General features: G+C 36.0%; 1 protein-coding gene across 1 annotated transcript in view; it reads left to right on the top strand.

Annotated features, from left to right (window-relative positions):
- The window catches only part of csmd3b (CUB and Sushi multiple domains 3b), a 484,809-nt gene extending 476,349 nt beyond the window's left edge, over positions 1–8,460 (top strand). Inside the window, 6 exon segments of the mRNA XM_051873165.1 lie at positions 1,250–1,315; positions 3,130–3,288; positions 5,243–5,355; positions 6,277–6,364; positions 6,990–7,125; positions 7,416–8,460. Coding sequence (XP_051729125.1) covers positions 1,250–1,315; positions 3,130–3,288; positions 5,243–5,355; positions 6,277–6,364; positions 6,990–7,125; positions 7,416–7,575 — 722 coding nt within the window. The 3' untranslated portion in view covers positions 7,576–8,460.
- Positions 8,461–18,802: the final 10,342 nt, after the last annotated feature.

The following is an 18,802-nucleotide window of genomic DNA, read 5'->3' as shown; positions in this document are numbered from 1 at the left end:
AAGATTTCTTTTAAGAAATTAATACTTTTATTCAGCAAAGATGCATTATAATGATGAAAAGTGAGAGTAAAGACATTTATAATATTACAAAAGATTTTTATTTCAAATAAATGCTGTTCTTTTCATCAAAGAATCTTGAAATAAAATCATCACCCATAAGTCACCACCAAAACATGATGTGCATGACTCCCCTGATTTCATAGCCATTTTTGCCATTTACTTAGTTTAAATATTAAGTGTTATACAGAGGGTGTTTGTGGATACTTAAAGTCTTAAAATTAGGTCTAAATTAGCGGGGTCTTAAATCCACATTTCAAAGTTCTTAAAAATGCAACTGAACTGACACCACAGTAAAGATTTAGATTTTATTATCAATCGTTGCTTTTAGAAATTGTAAAATGGGTCTAACGCATAAAAGTTAACTAAAGCATAAATATATTACTCTTGTTGTATTACTATTTGTATCCCCAAATAAAAATGCACTATTATTATATATTTTCAGTCCAGTATTAATATTACAAAACAGAATTTTTATGTGTGTTTTCTTCTTTTAAAAAGTTAATGCACAGAAATGTGAAAAGGCTCCGTTGTTCACTTGTACTGTACATCTCTGTTGAGCAGACTGATTTTGTTTGTTCACACTGAAGCCGATGGAAGTGATGTGCAGGTCTTAAAATGGTACTAAAAAGTATTAAACTGGAAGTGCTGATACCCTTGTTATACATTTCTATTATCACACAATTTACTAAACCACACAGCATTTTGTCTTTACAATAACTGTGACTTTGCACTTCCTGCCCAAGTGAGCGTGTGCTCAGGTGGGGTGCCGGAGCTCTAGCGTGTGGCCGGCGTGCTGCAGTGCTGTGATTTTTATCTTCCTCGTCTTCCTCCTGCAGCTCAGAGCGCTGCCACAGCAGCCATGCGTGCGCACAGCTGTACACTTCAGGCTTCCCAGTAATTACTGCACATAAACAGATGTGATTATCTATAAAAAAGCGGTCGACGGAGAGCTTCTCCAAACTCATTTTTCTGCGCCTGTCCGAAACAGCCTCCTATTGTATTGTGTGTTATGCTGCTCAATATGTTGACCGTGTCACCTCCTGCTGTCTGCAGTCACCTGATTTTTCTTTGTGAAAGGGAAGAAAGGAGACACTATATCCCGGGGATGTTACTGTACGCTTGAAATGAAGAAAGCGATGCCAATTTGATCTGTCAATCTTTAATAATTCCTTTTTGCTCTCTTTCCCAGCGGGCTCCAAACTATCCGAAAAGCCTATTAAACCAGTCCCAGGAACACCGAGTCCGAAGCTAAATGGTGGGTGCATTTATTCTGAAAGACTACTTATGAGTGTTAAGTGCACCTCATTTAGGATGAATAATTTTGGTCCTATTTGGCCACGGAGTGCATTGGTACAGCCCCAGGACGAGGGGACTAATGAGGAGCAAACGTGTTCCAGTTAGTTTGACAGTAAAGCAGACTGGCAGCCACAAGATACTCGACTGGAATCACAAGATAATCCTACTGAACGAGCATATCACATATCTTAAGTTTATATACTTGGAGAGCAGGATTAAGTTGGAGACAAGCTGGTGTCCTGCAAAGCTTTACGTGTGTAATGATGAGGCTCCGCCTTTCTACACTGGAGTCTGTGACAGAAAGGACAAACCAGATATCCAACACATTTCCAGAAAGACACAGAAAACCCTTTGAGCTACTGGGTTCTGAAGTACAGGAAAATTCTTCGTAAAGACTCATAGCATGTTATCTGAGAACTCTGGCCAATACATTATTTCTTATCTGGCTCCATTTTGAATATTTTACCTGACAAACTCAATACTGTGTTGAATTATATGCTGTTTTATTATGGCTAAGTGTGACCTAATCATTTGCCTTGTTTAAGCTGTAAGATATGGGAGGCTGTGCTATATAACCGTATATAAATATGTATGTTTTACTGTATTTAAATACATTCTGTACACTACCAGTGAAAAATTTAGAATAATTAATCATTTTTTTCCCTCTTATGCTTACCAAAGCTGCATTTATTTGATCAAAAATCAGTAATATTGTGAAATATTATTACAATTCAAAATTTCTGACTTCTATTTGAATATATTTTAAACTGTAATTTATTACTATTATGGCAAAGCTGAATTTTTGTAATATATTACTGTTTCTACTTTATTCTTTTTTTCAAATAAATGCAGCCTTTTTAATATTTAATCTTTATATTTAAAGATAGATTTTATATATATATATATATATATATATATATGTATATATATATATTAATCTTAAATATTTCTATGTATATAGACATTATAAAAGTCTATATTTTGTAGTTCCATTTTATAAAAGCAACTACATTTTAGCCTTTAAAAATATAGCTTTTAAAATTTCTATATAAATATATTTGTATAAAACATATGTATAAAATAATATATTTTATATATCATATCAGTATTTTTAGATAATTTATATATAATATAAATATTTATAATTTTTATAAGATGTATTTCATATATTTTTATGAAAAATATATATTTTTCTATATATATATATATATATATATTTTTTTTTTTTTTTTTTTTTTTTTTTTTTTTAAATAAAGCAAACTTTGACATATTATACCCAAAAATTCTTCATAAAGTGGACTGCCAGTAAAATTGACAAAAATTTGGAACCAAAAATTATTCAGACACTTTGACCTGACCATGTTTTGCTTAAGTGTTATTTGACATAATTAAGATTAATTTTTTCTGACACAGTTTAACTCTGAGATCTTGTCATATTTTATTACCAATTTTTTAAACTATAGTGAATAAACTGTTTTAATGAATGAAATGTTCAAGGTTTCTGAATAAATTTTGGTTTGACTGTATAATGTTAGCTATGTTTTTAATGAAACAATATTTTTTCTAATTTGGCAATATAATATAGTAATGATTGGGTTTGTTTGCAGGTAAATGTAAATCAAAAGAGATATTTCAGGAATTTAATCAGATATACACAAAAAAATATATGCAGATGTGTGTATGTGAGTATTACTGTATATATCTCATAATAAATGTCCCTGGATGGATATTAAAAATTTTTTCTTTGTCTTTCGCTTGTTTGTTTGTTCACAGTTCCTGATGATGTATTTGCCCCTAACTACATCTGGAAGGGCTCATACAACTACAAGGGAAGAAAGCAACCAATGACTTTGAGTATCACAAGCTTTAATACAACCACGGGTAGAGTTAACGTCACATTAACGAGCAGCAACATGGAACTACTGCTTTCAGGTTGGTTTACTGTTAAACTCTGCAGATTTACTCAACTGACAGAACACATTATAATACAGACATACACACATTGCAAATCAAATCAAAGCAAGCAAACATGAGGACTGTGTGTTCCCACTATCACAGAATGACTATCAGAGTGAAATTAAACTAGACCGCTAATGAGTTAGATCATTAGACCTTCCACTTCCACTCATGAGACTCTCTGAGTCTTTATAAAGCTGATATATGCTTTACATCATCTAATTAATCTTAGACACTGCTATTGGCCAGCCATCAGGAATAATCACTGCTGAATAAACCGCCAGTCATTCATGTGAAAAATTAACTTGTCAGAAAGGTAATATGATCGTAAACGAAGGAAAGCATCAGAGAATCATCAACTTCTTATCCTGTAATGCAGGCAAAACTACACAGCAGTGAAAGGGTTAAACTCTAAACCATCAAGACTGTAAAACAGACTCACACACAGAGGGAGCTGAGCCAAAAGATTCAACATTTTAAACAAAAAAAAATTAAATCTAATCTGACAGAAAGTAGATTTTGATAATGTCTAATATATATCCAAATATAATACATAATAAACACTTTATTTTAGAGTCTTTTAACTAGTTGCTTATTAGCTTGCATATTACTAGAATATTGTCTGCTTATTAGTACTTATTAAGCACATAATCTTAATCCTACCCAATATCTAAACTTAACTACCTTACTAACTATTAATAAGCAGTAATTAGGAGTTTATTGAGGGAAAAGTCATAGTTAAAAGTGAATATGTGCTCCCTATACTAAAGTGTTACCAAAAAAAGCAAGTTATTATGTCTGAAAACACTGTTCTCAGCAACATAGGTCAATGTCAAATTAGCATAAACTTAAATTTTAGTTTTTATTTTAGTTTTATTAATATTTTGAATTAGCTTTTATTTTCATATTTTTAGATTTCACGTTCATTTTAGTTTCATTTTAAGTAATTTCATTATGCACTTTTGTCATTTTATTTGTTTTTTTTTTTTGTTTTTTTAATACTGCTATTTAGGTTTAATTTAGTTTTATTTAAGTTTTGGTTATATTTATTTCCAGTTAATAATTTTAGTGCTTCAACTTAAACTTATTTTAGTTTATTGCCAAGGCAGAATTTCTAATTTTCGTTTAGTTTTTCAACTAATATTTAAATGTTATTTTATTTCAGCTTTATTTCAATTAACAGAAATGTGTTAGTTTTAGTTAAAGGGTTAGTTCACCCCAAAATGAAATTTCTGTCATTAATTACTCACCCTCATGTCGTTCCACACCCGTAAGACCTTCATTCATCTTCAGAACACAAATTAAGATATTTTTGATGAAATCTGAGGGTTTTTTTACATTTCTACGTCAGAATGCCGGCTCATTATTAACCGGCTTCTGCGCCAATACTGAGCCGGCGTTCTGACGTAGAACCTGGAAGTGCTGCAACGTAAATTTAAATGTTTTTTCTTACTTTTCTTGACCTTAAATGTGGTAATTTCGTTGCTTTCAATGGAGGATAAAAAAACTCTCGGATTTCATCAAAATTATCTTAATTTGTGTTCTGAAGATGAACGAAGGTCTTACGGGTGTGGAATGACATGAGGGTGAGTAATTAATGACAGAATTTTCATTTTTAGGTGAACTAACCCTTAAACCAGGTGTTTAAATGTTCTCAATTAGGATATTGTTTGTATCTTAGAAAGTGGGAGGTTAGGTCAGGAGGAGAGATTGTAGACAAAGAGCGGCGTCTTTAGGTAATGTGGGGCTTGTCAATACTTTTATTTTGTGCTCAGGCTAAAGGGAAGCGAGAGAGCGCTTATAAACTTGTGTGTGTGCAATTCTGTTCGAGACACAGAGAGTGACCGAGACGAGAAGAGCGCAATAAGAGGATGAAACACATCTCCATGGAGTGTGTAGACAGCTGTCAGCTCTCTGTTCTCTGTCGCAGGTGTCTATAAGAGCCAGGAAGCACGTCTGATGCTGCTGGTGTATCATATGAAAGCGTCCTCACCCACCACACTCAGCAAGATCAAAGAGGAGCAGTGGACCCTGGATGGATTTGTATGTGCAAATGTGTCTTATTGTAGAGCTGTTATCTTTTAAGCTTATATTGTACAGAAGAATATAGTGTTATACACTAAAATGCAGTGGTGGACGAAGTACAAACTGAGTTAAAATACAGAAAACCTGATGAAATAGTACATTTCTACTTGAGTAAAAGTACTTTCTTTAGAATGTAATTAAGTATTAAAAGTATGTGTGTCCAAGTCACACAAATAAAGCTCAGTCTGATGTTTATTAGGATTGAAAAATTTGGAGTCGAGTTAATAGTTAACTACTACAATCATATCAGTTGAATTCACAAATGAATCATTAAGTGTGATTTGTGAACCAGTTCAATCGATTCAAAGGAATCATTTGTTTACTAATCAAACATCACTATCTGGTTCTCTCAGAGGGTGTCGATTTCTTCACTTCAGAATAACAAGGAGCATCATGTTATTCAGCATCAAGAAAAAAGTCAAATATTATGCTTTAGAATATATTTTTTTTTAATTTGTGTTTCAGTACGGAAGTGTCATTGAGCTCCATTTGTATTTGGTAGGCAAATTTGATATGATAATTTGGTCATAATAGCAACTTGCCATTCTTATTGTTACTGTTATTATTTTAAAAATTGTATAAAATGAAATGCACTTGACATTTATACACTGTATACTACTCTTAAATAATAATAAAATGAATGTATAATCTTAAAATTGACTGAAATACAGTAATGGAATACAATTTTTTTTATTAATGTCCACCATTGCTAATGTGAATGCAAACTGCTGAAGCCACAATAAGGATGTTGACAATTTCATTATCAGATTATCTCACAGCTTTATATTGGCAGTCTGAGTGAGCAGTAGTGATTATAAGTGGAAAATAGATTCCCGTTGGTCTGCAAGGAAGTTGATCTGTTTCATTGTTCCCTGTCAGGTGTCTGCTGAACCAGATGGGTCCACATATGTCTTTCAAGGCTTTATACAGGGTAAAGACTTCGGCCAGTTTGGCCTGCAAAGGCTAGGTATGAGATCCTATCATGATGTTTTTTGCATGCTACATTGTTTAAAGTATTTTATCTCATCCTGTTAGAGTATTAGTTGTTTTAAAGGGGATCTATTATGCGTTGCTGTTTGAGCATGAAAAAGCTCTGCAAAGTCATTTATTATATATCAGTTTCACTGTTTCTGAACTCCCTGAAACATCTCCATAAATAATTCCTGCTCAAGGCATATGCTAAATAAAGGGGCGGGGCCTAGTTGAGTTAGTTAGTAGTGTGTTGGAACTCGTGGTTATGATAAGGGGCAGGACATTTCCCAAACACACTCGAAGCAGTTGACCAATCACAACACACTGGTCCAGCCGACCAATCAGAGCACATTGAGCTTTTCAGAAGGAGGGGCTTCATAGAGACAGGAACTAAACAGAGCGTTACTGACAGACTGGGAAGAGAGGAGCTGCAACAATGGAGAATATGGGGAAAATAATGTGTTTTGAACATTCGAGCATGAAAACCTATTCTAGCAGAGCCCAAAAACAAAATCAAGACTTTGTAAAAGGGCATAATAGATCCTCTTTAATGCATCTTTGACATACTGAAATGCACAGATCTTGCAATGTGAAAATGAGTGTTTCTCGATCTCTTGCAGGTTTGAATATGTCAGAAAGTAATAATTCGTCAAATCCTCCACATGGTACAAACAGTAGCTCTGTGGCCATAGCAATCCTTGTGCCTTTTTTCGCCCTGATATTTGCAGGCTTCGGATTTTATCTCTACAAGCAGCGGTGAGTCCCTCCTCCGTCTATCCTCGTTTGTCAAAGTTTGTTTGCGGAGTTGTTATTGCAAGACGGATCAGAACGAATTTAGAAATCGGTCTCTGACAAAATCATCATCATTTGTTGCAGGATGGAAAGAAATAGATGGTGACAGATAACGTCTTTAGAGACAGAATTAGCTTGTTTGCAGGTTATTGAATGCGATCATAATTAGATGCTTGCTTTCTTTTTCCTCGCTGCCGCTCGATGTCTTTGCAAACTCTTCTAAAGACATTCTGATGTTGTTTCTTGTCTGACAGGACTACTCCAAAAACCCAGTACACAGGCTGTTCGGTTCACGAGAACAACAACGGACAGGCCGCCTTCGAGAACCCCATGTACAACACCAACGCGAAGTCCGTAGAAGGCAAAGCTGTCCGATTTGACCCCAATCTCAACACAGTCTGCACAATGGTATAATTAGGTCCGCCTGACGCGAGAACATCTGTGGATTTCTGTTTTTTATTTAAAAGTTTTTGCATTTTTTTTAAATGGAGGTGGATGCAATCGCATTACAGTCATGGACGGATTTGACTGAGACTCGCAGAGGATGTCTAGCACAAACGCTGTCGCCCGTCCTCTGATATATATAAAGCACACTCTTCAGGAACCGTTTGACCACGTGCGTCCGCGGAGGACATGTATGAAATATGAAACAGACTGTCATGGGGGATTTTTTTTTGAAGACTCACTCTGAAAAGCTTCTTCATGACGGAAAGCATGAAGAGATTCTTCTGCTACCTTATTCACACTCCGTGAGTGCTTCTTCACAGTTGACTGGGTATTTTTTTAGGGGAAAGGGATCTGTAAATCTACTTGCATATATATGAGGAGCATTCACCACCTATATTTTTGTGCTATATATTACCACATGGGAGACGCCAAGAGAGAACGATTCTATCAAGAGTTTATAAAGAGATTCACACCGACCGACACATTACTTTGTACGGTACACAAAGTTTTATTTACAGCTTATTCACTGTCATTCCTTTAGCTTCAGTTCCTAATGTCGCCAGTGATTGGACATTCTGTGACGTGTATGGGAAAACATGAGAGAAAAAGTGATGTGTTGTTACCTCCTGAGGATTTTTTTTTAATCAATTGTTATAGATCTTTGATATTAAGTATGTATGTCTGTTGATAAGCACCCATCTTCAGTATGGGCCGTAGGACATATGTCAGCATTCTGACCTGAAGCCTGCAGATGAATTTCTGGTAATGCTTTACTTAAAGGATTAGTTCACTTCAGAAGTAAAATTTCCTAATAATTTACTCACCCTCATGTCATCCAAGATGTTTATGCCTTTCTTTCTTCAGTTGAAAAGAAATTAAGGTTTTTGAGGAAAACATTCCAGGATTTTTCTCCATATAGTGGACTTCAACAGGGACCAACAGGTTGAATGTCCAAATTGCAGCTTCAAAGAGCTCTACATGATCCCAGACGAGGAATAAGAGTCTTATCTAGCAAAACGATCAGTCATTTCCTAAAAAAAAATAAAAATGTATATACTTTTTAACCACAAATGCTCATCTTTGCGTGCACCATGCATTATGTAATCACATTGGAAAGGTCACGTGTGACGTAGGCGGAAGTACCGTGGTAGGGCGATAAACTCCATCTCATTTTCTCCTCCAACTTCCTACATCTTTGTTTTACCTTTGTTTTGTAAAGGCTGTTTAACTTAGTCTTTGCACGTTCACTTTGTAGACACTGGATCTGTACTTCCGCCTATGTCACATGTAACTTTTCTAACGTGATTACGCAATGCGTGGTGCATCGCAGAGCAGTGCAAGACAAGCATTTGTGGTTAAAAAGTATATAATTTTTATTTTTTTTAGAAAATGACCAATCATTTCACTAGATAAGACCCTTATTCCTCGTCTGGGATCATGTCGAGCTCTTTGAAGCTGCACTGAAACTTACATTTGGACCTTCAACCCATTGGTCCCTGTTGAAGTCCACTATATGGAGAAAAATCCTGGAATGTTTTCCTCAAAAACCTTAATTTCTTTTCGACTGAAGAAAGAAAGACATGAACATCTTGGATGACATGAGGGTGAGTAAATCATCAGGAAATTTTCATTCTGAAATGAACTAATCCTTTAAAGCCTTTATATATATATATAATGCATTATAAGTATTTTTTTTAAATTATAATGCATTGTATGGTCTCATGCATAATTGTAACCTACATTTAGAAAGTATAATTCATTAAAACACATGATGACAAACAACTAGATATAACAAGGAATCTGCAAATATTATAATGCATTTTAACTTTTATTTATGAAAAGATATAATGCATTATAACGTGCATTATGAAAACCTTTATAATGCATTATACATAAAGGCTTTCAGGGTTACCGAATTTATCTTTTTGATTTTTTTTCAGTGAAGAAGTTTCATTGAGCTCCATTTGTATTTGGTAGACGAATTTGATATGATAATTTGGTCATTATAACAACTTGCCATTCTTATTATATAAAAAAATTTGTATAAAATGAAATGCACTTGACATTTATACAGTATACTTTTATATAAATCTCAGATTACATAAGACAAATGCATGTTTCTTAAATATGGTATATTGATATATGGTGGCAACAATATGATCATATCTATCGTGTACATATGGCCCACGAAACACTTTTCCAATTATGTCTGACCTTACACCAAACACATCCATACAATCGTAAGTCGAGGATAATGCATATGATGACCTTAAAAAAGTGGGTTTGGTTAACCTTAAACAAACAAAGCTCTCATGCAGAAAATTATAGATACAAAACACACATGAGAGATGCACTAAATGTGTGGTAGGAGATGAAATTACAAACACTTTTAGTCATAACAAGCAGGGTCGGACACTGTTGGTCATGTGTTTCCAGGCCTGCAAGCTGTGAGATTCATTCCAGTGCCTTCTAAAGTACTCACCACCACATGTTCCTAAACAGGCCATATGAAAGGATATTGAAAATGATTATGTGTCGCTAGAATGAGTGAGATGTTACAGTCCAGGTACGCTCTGTTGTGTGTCGCAGACTTCAGGAGGTTATGCTGACATCACTGTCCTGGAGTTCCAAAATCAAACAAACCAACCTGTGATATTTTTTGCATTCATTTTTGCACTCAGCCATAGGGATTTGCAGTCTTGCACGCCATTGACTGATTTACTTTGTTTTATTATTTATCTATAGGATTTTTTTTTTTTCAAATACATGGCAGATTTTTTACACAGTGCCTACCAAAAACCATGTGACCCAGGTCTGCTGCTTCCTCACTTCCTCTAGCTCATTCTTCACCTCTGCCATATTTGGTTCATTATTTTAATTCCTCCCCGCCAGTGAAACGTGTGGTTCAGAAGTTCAGTTTTATCCAGCGCCGCAGCCCGTTCCAGACATTTTGAGTTCCTCTGCCAGTCTGAACTTATTTGCCGACAACAGCTTTTGCTATAACTGACTGCAATAAAAGAGAAAACACACATTTATGATAAAAAAGGACACTTTTTGATCAAACAGATGAATATGTGCAGTACAGCTGGGTACTCCTCCCATGTTAATGCATTCAAAAGAGATATAAAAAAAGAGGGTAAAAAAAAATAAAAAAAGTTTTGTAAAGAAATATATTTTTATGAAGAAATTATTTGTAAAATGTATGAAACTATTATGTACATTTTCAATGCAATGTAAGATTAAAAAGGCTAATTCCTTTTGTAATGAGTATTGTGTCTTTTCACAGTTTTGATGATGATCTCAAGCTTTTTGCAAAGATAAGCCAAAATCAACAGACCAAAGATATCGTCATGTTTTAAAGCATTATTCAAACAATCCATCAGATCCTTCTCTTAAGCTCAGTGTGAGCATTGTTCTGCTCACAACATGACTGATTAGGATTTTACAATTAAACATTGCTGTTTACCCCCTGCTTAAATGTCACACTTGTTGTCTTCAGTCACATTTGTGTTGCTATGCGACCACTTGATTGACACCTTCTATCACAATTTGATGCATTGAGTGCAGGAGTTCGAAGCTGCAGAAATCCCTGTAGGGTGGACCAATCTCATTTCCCCTTTGACACTGTCTTTAATTGCAGCAGCAGTCTGCAAATTAATAAACTCCGCCCATGACAGCTGGGATTGACACATCCATCAAGTGAGTGGCTGCGTCCGAAATCGCATACTCTCTTAAGAAGACACTTATTTTGAATAAGTATTTATTTTGCCAACGCTATGTGTGAATGTGATCCATATGTACTACATTCGCCATGTGACCTACCAGCGTCAGTTACTTTGCTTCACTGCCATTCACAAATCTTCTCCCATGGCCTCATGGGATAGTAAAGTGTCCATCGTATGCACACTTTAGAATCAGAATAATAGGTCATCCGGGTACTTTTTGCCTACTCTTTTATGAGTACTGTGAATTCGGACATACTTCTTTTGTCACATACTGTTTTTTGCCTACTATATAGTAGAGAAGTATGTGATTTGGGATGCAGCCAATGTTGCAGAGTTCATGTATGACTTTGTGGGGAAATCATACTAACAAGGAAGCAAACATATAAAAAAAAAAAAAACTCACTCAGAAGCAGTGTTATTTTAGTTTTTATTTTAGTTTATTATTGTTTTATAAATATTTTGAATTAAAAAAAATTATTTAGTTTAATCTTTAGTAAATTCAAGTGCTTTTTTTTTATTTCATTCTTTTTTTAAATATTGCTATTTAGGTTTAATATATTTTTATTTTAGTTTTAGTTTTTATTTATTTCCAGTTAATTTTAATGCTTCAACTTAAAGGGGTGGTTGATTATGATTCAACTTTTTTAACTTTAGTTAGTGTGTAATGTTGCTGTTTGAGCATAAACAACATCTGCAAAGTTACAACACTCAAAGTTCAATGCAAAGAGAGAGATTTTTAAAGAATTCTCTGTTTAAGGACTACAACAAACGGCTGGTAGGGACTACAACGAGATTCTTCCCAGGTTGGTGACATCACTAACCCTAAAATTTACATAAACCCCGCCCCCGAGAACACGCAACAAAGGGGGTGAGGCCATGTTGGGCTGCTTTAGGGAAGAGTTGTTGTAGTAGAGTGTTGTTGTCATGCCGTCATTTTACTCCGGACTGCTTCACAAACGAGGGTCAATTCAACGCTGGATTTGCACAAAAGATTAACATGACGACACATGCTAGTCGATGAGCTGAATCAACTCCACAGCAACTACATAAATTTATCCACTAACCATTCAGAAACGTCCACTTTCATTCTAAAAGTTGTAACTTCTTCCTGAGTCTCTCCATCAGTGTCGACTCCGGTTTGAACAATGTAAGGCTGACCACCGTTACTGACAATCCTCATTTTGGCTGCGTGAGATTCTACAGCTTTGTTGTTGTTGAGCAACTGAAGTGCGAGCTGTTAAAGCTCCGCCCTCTTCTGGAAAGCGCTCCAGCTATTTTGCATTTTAAGGGACACACACAAAAATTGTGTTTTTGCTCACACCCAAATAGGGGCAAATTTGACAAGCTATAATGATAATAACCCTGGTCAGAAGATCCAGCCACATTTCCAGTGGCCTATGAATGTGAATCAAAGTAGTAAGTATATTGGTTTTGTAACTTTTTTTTAAACGTGAATGTTGTTTGCAAAAATCATATTTTGTCAGAATGCACAGCTACTTTCGAAAGGCAGCCAATGGGAAAACAATTTACTGTTGAAGTGACCCCACAGTGACCCCCCTTAACCAGAGTCATGAAAATCCATCTTTAAGGTTTTAAAAGTCTACAATGGAATTGCATGTGTTTAATGAACATGAAATAAATCTTCCTCGTCTTTGTGCTCAACTGCATCAAGTCTCTGAATGTTAGGCTACTCATTTGTGTATGAAAATTCACAAAATTGTTCCTGTGTTTGTGTGCAAATTCACTTCTTTGTTAGTGCTACAGTATTATTATATAGGAGGACAAAAACAAATTAATCAAGGAATATAGATTTACCCTGCTGTCTGAAAGGAAGATGAAAGAGAATAGATGAAACAAACTCACACTCTTTTCTTGAAAGTGTATATTCCTGACAGACTTAGAGATACTAAAACGTATGCGGCGATGAATGTAGGGCCAATTCCAGTTTGGCAAGAATTCAAATAAGGTGAAACACTGCTGAGGTGCAACTCTGTGAAGGAGCAAGACAATGAATTGCACATTTATCGGTGCCAATGTTTTTATGGTTATTATATTATTGTAATTAAAGCATACTGTTGACAAATATGATTAACAATGCACTAAATGTTTCCTGAAGATGTAGAAAAATGTTTTAACTCACAAACACATTCTATAGCCTATATGAGATTAATCAGATTTATGCACATAAACATCATAAGAGCACAAAAATGCGAAGTCACGTTACTTAATAAAGCAACAAGCCCCGTGAAGTGAATTTATAACAGCTAAGGGAGTTTTAGGCACTCGGCTCCCCGTCATGCCTAACAACGCCCCTTAGCTGTTATAAATTCGCCGTAAACCACGGCTTCACGGGGCTTATTGCTTTTATAAAACGGCCACACACAATACAAATATTAAAGCCAAAAAAATATGTATCAATGCAACTTTCATGAAGTAAAATCACTAAAAAACTTCCTTCCGCTGGAAAAACTAGTCCCTGACCGTGAACTGCAAAATAAGTTACATTATTACGCCATTAGATGGCGGCAATGACTGTCTTTATGAGTGAGTCAGTCAGTAGCGAAGACTTTTACATTGAAAGGACCGATCGAAACTTGTGAACACGACACAACTGACAAATGCTTTAACTAGCGCTGTCAGTGTCAGGGTACTGGGAAACTGTTAACTGTTGCAGCGGACATTCAAACGGATTTTTTTATTATGATTATAGGACTGACCTAAAGGAAACCGCTATATCTAATGCAGGTACACTCGCTCACTCGATCTCTCTCTCACAATACTCTACTATAACACAGTAAGCTTTAGTGAACAATATCAATGAGAAACATTTAACTACTAAGAGTGGTTGCTAAGGGTGTTGTGTAGTGATACCACAGTCTATGAGTGATACACAGATAGTCGTGTTTTATCGTGAATAAAAACACTACAGCTACTGACCAATCAGAATCGAGGACTGGAACTAACCGCATTTAAACATAGAGAAAATTGATTTCACGTTTTTTTGTAGTAAATTTTGATATTACATGTTGTCAACTAAACTTAGATGACATTTTAGTAAGTAAAGTGACTAACGTTAATGTAAAATGAAGAAATATTGGATAAATTTAAAGGGTATTTTCTTCAAAAGACAAAACGCGACTTAAAGGCCCGCTGAAGTGTCTTGGAACGCGCCGCATTTTTCAACGTGTTGACTTAATTTCAGCTGAAACAGGAAGACAGGGCGATATATCGAACAGCCCCGCCCCTTTTTTAAAATAGCCAATAGTGTTTCGTTTATAGAGTACCTCAGAGATGACGTGTTTTTGTATGCAAAACCCGGAAGCGAGTTAGCATTTTAGGACTTCCGGTTCCATCGCCCTAAAGTCTATGGGTTTTTTGAACAGGTTTTTGCTAAATCGCCTGAAATAAGGTCTGTGGTTAACAAAGCCTCTAAATATTTTCATGTTTTGATCTATGACATAAAACACACCAGTTATAACCCGCTCGTGATTTTTTTAAACCTTTATTGTGTCTTAAAAACGGTGGTTGCTAACAAGTTGCTAAAAGGGACTACTTCCTTTGGCGGGGACTTTAGACGTCATCATGACATTTCTCATAAAAAAGTGGATAAGTATTCATACACAGCGCAGATCATAATCAGCGAGCATGTTTTTAAATAAAGTTGTTTTTTAAATAAAGTTTGAGGAAGCTTGGTGGTGGTGACGTTGATCCGCGACCATGGTGTGCTTTAGTCCGTTTATAGCCTACTGTTAGCTTTTTATATATGACGACTTTATTTAGGCTTCAAAATGTTGTGTTAACTTGTAAAGATTATCTTGATAGACAAAACGTGTAAGTGTCATAAACCTTTGTTAAACACAGAGCTTATTTTTTGCGTTTTTCCAAAAGTCTATGGGAAAAATGCATAGGCTTTTGATCGAGGGAACCCGTGCGCCGCTAACTTCTGGGTTGGCCTACAAAAAAAAGTCATCTCTTAGGTACTCTATATCACAGCTCAGTAAAACCTCTGTTTCCTTTTAATATCTAACCGTTTCTCCTCCTAATCTCCTCTATATCACTTTAAAATACAGCATTCTGTGCAGAATTTAAATGTGTCCGATACCTTTTGTGGTCTGAGCCGACTCGCAGATATGATCCGCTCTGTGCTCTCGTGTCCCTGGGCCAGAGCAGACAGTGTTCACGCTGCGGCGGTTCACGTTATACTAACGCGAAAACGGACTTCATTCACATCAATGGAAAGCATATCTACACTGTCTGAATCGTTCCCTATCCTCTATGTAGTGCACTATGTGACATTCACCTTGTAGAAACTAGTAAATGTGTGAACAAATGACCGATTTCAGCCGCAGCTTCAGTGTCTGTTTATAGTGTAGGAGGGGGCGGGACTTCAGATTCTAGAGAGCATTTGATTGGACAGAAGATTTGATGAGAAGCTGAAGTGCGATGTGATGTCATGAAAATCCTTTATCCATTTTAGCGGAAGTGAGAGACTGTAAGTTTTGAATGCTTATATCTCCTAAATGCGAATTTTGTCATTGTTTTGGAACACACCAGCTTATTCATAACACTAAGGCTAACATATTAATACTAAATGCTAAAAAACTTAAGTTTTGATTTCAGGGGGACTTTAAAAATGTAAAAATGAACACTGTCATTCAGTGGCAGACACAGATACATGCAATTTATTCATCATCATCACCAGATTTTATTGTTCCCTCACCTCCAAAATCCCAATTTAACCCCTTAAGTATAAACTTCCTTTATTTTAATCTCCAACGTAACAGAAAGCCACTTCAGAACACAAAGATGCAGTAGTATAATAATGAAGTCTAATGCTTATACGTCTGTCACAGTAGAGCTGAGGTTCTCTTTCATCTCACCGCGGCCATGTTTTATAGCAACAGCTTCAAGCGTATTCTCTTCTAGATGAACCAGCAATTTTCCTCTTTCTACATCATTTCACGCCAATAGTGAGATCAAGGTTACTAGTAAAAGTTTTTCTTTGCCAGGGTAAACCGGGAGATGACACCACAGCATTTTGTAGTGCTCCTAGCATACCACTTTAAACCTGGACACTGAAGTGGATACAGACTCACAGGCAGAGAGAGCAATGATGATAACCAAGACAGGCTTGAGCACTTATTTACTTTCAGCCTTAAATCATGTTTCATCCACCCTTTCTAGCAGATTTTGCCTTGGCGTGTTCATGAGAGAAGCAGCAGCGACAGATTCCTGAACGATTTGTTCGACTGAGTTGAATCTTTTCAAAGAGTCAGTTGATCTGCCTCACAAAACAAGTCTGGGCTGTTTTCCAAGAGCTTCGTGAGTCTGCATTGATCGAGGAAACCATTTGTTTCACAAATTGGTTTTCATTCGTTCATGAATCCTCCGATTCTTTTCTCTAACTCAATACAATAACTGCTCACTGAATGGGAGATTTATCATTGAAGAATGACTTTAATATGGGTCTGTTCACGATAACAATTTGATACTTTTATGGAGCTTCTTAAAGAGATCTTCAAATGAAAATTGAAGATTTTCAGAAAAACTGCCCATCTTTGTGAATCCATATAATGCAAGTGGATAATAACCCAAAATTTGGCTCTTCAAAAACCACACAAAGTGATGTGGATGCATCAATCTCTTCTAAAGCAAAACGATAGGTGTGTGTGAAAAAAATGCTGATATTTTAAACTTTTTAACCCTTTAACTGTCACCCCCTTTTTGAGCATAAATGTGAAAAGGCGCTATCCAAACTTAAATGGTTGTAATTCATGAATGCTTTGGAATATAGATCTTCAGTTGGTCTCTTTTTAAAGTGAAAGCACTTCAAAAAATGAAAGTATAAAAAAGTTATGGAAGTTTAAGTTTACTGCAAAACAAATGTACTGTACTAAACATTTTTTTATATACAAAACATATTTTACAAAATAACTTTTACTCTAAAATTGCTTTAAAATCAAAACCATATGTTTAACCAAGTTGTGTTCCAAATTTAAATTTGATATCACAAAAATTGATTTTGTTTAGGCGTAATACCAAAAATATGTGAACATCCACATTCTATTGAAATTTTTTTTATGCGTTCTCCTGTTACAGATTAATAAATCTCTGTCACAATATCACTTCTATCACAAAACAATTCCCAAATATGGAACCTTGAGTCTCAGACCTTTCCGACGATGTGTTTTGTCAAGATTTGAAAAAATGTGATTATAAAATGATTAAAATATGTTTTGTAATATGAAACATAACACCGTCCACTAGGGGGAGGAGCCCGCTAAAAGGTTTTAAAGTACAGTACAGTAAAGTACAGTTTCTATGGTAATGCAATGTCTGATTTCAAAAGGATGAATTTTGCATTTTTAAGCTTTCAAATAATACCTAAATATTCACTTCAGAAGACAGTGATTCATCCACTGGGATCGTATGGATTACCGTCATGTTCGCTTTGCGTGGTTTTTGAAGCGTCAACTTTTGGGCACTTGCATTATACTCACAGAGATGGATTATTTTTCATCTCTTCATTTGTGCTCATCAGAAGGAAGAAAGTCATAGGACGGCAGGTTGAGTAAATGATGAGAGACTTTTCCATTTTGGATGAAGTGTCCCTTTATTGCAGCTTGAGTTTCAGGCCCCAGTTCATTGTACTTGCATGGAAAAGAGTGACCAGCACCATCTTTATATTTACTCTTTTTATGGTCCACAGGTGACTGAAAGTCTGGTTTGGAACAACATGAGAGTGAGTAATTTTCATTTTTTGGTGGTGAACTGTCCCTTTAACACCTTACCCTTGCTGTACTGTGTAGAAGAAATCACTCAGTCATGAGTTTCCGTCTCTGACATGCCTCACGATCGCCATTCCTGCGCGTCTACAGCAGATCCCATACTGTTGTTCTCATTTCCCACTGGCTGCAGATTCAGATTGCAAATGCACTCATGGTTACTCAAGAGAGCGAGTGCAGATGTCTCTGCTGTGTTTCTGTCTTTCGTCTGCATCTGCCCGCATCCGTGCGCTAATGAGATTCTTAGAGGCCTGATTAAGCACACTGCGCTCGAACCTCAGCTGTGACAATGACAGGCCTATCCAGCGCCGGTGGAGGACATGACCTGAAAAAGGCCAGCGAAAAGATTGATCAAGAAGGATGGGCAGAGACTTGGTGAACGAGAGAGAGAGAAGTTTCTCTTCTATTGTTGCTCAAGGTCACTTTCCTTTCCGCTCGCTGAAGAACAAGTGTCTCCTGCCCTGAGACTTGATGGATGTCTCATTCTGGGCTGACACTGTGGGCACCATATGAGAATGAATGCATGACAAAGTCCTCCACAGTAAAGCTCACAAGAGACTTATGATCATTTCCAATTAAAAGTAAGCAATTCGGTTGTCATGGGGGAGTAATGGAAATTCATATTCTCAGACTCGGAAACCCCTCACCCTAAAGGTAATATGCTGGAAATGACTGTCCCTATTC

This window comes from Ctenopharyngodon idella, chromosome 19 (genome assembly GCF_019924925.1).
Source record: "Ctenopharyngodon idella isolate HZGC_01 chromosome 19, HZGC01, whole genome shotgun sequence".
NCBI classification, from domain to species: domain Eukaryota; kingdom Metazoa; phylum Chordata; class Actinopteri; order Cypriniformes; family Xenocyprididae; genus Ctenopharyngodon; species Ctenopharyngodon idella.
This window is presented reverse-complemented; position numbering and strand designations above follow the sequence as displayed.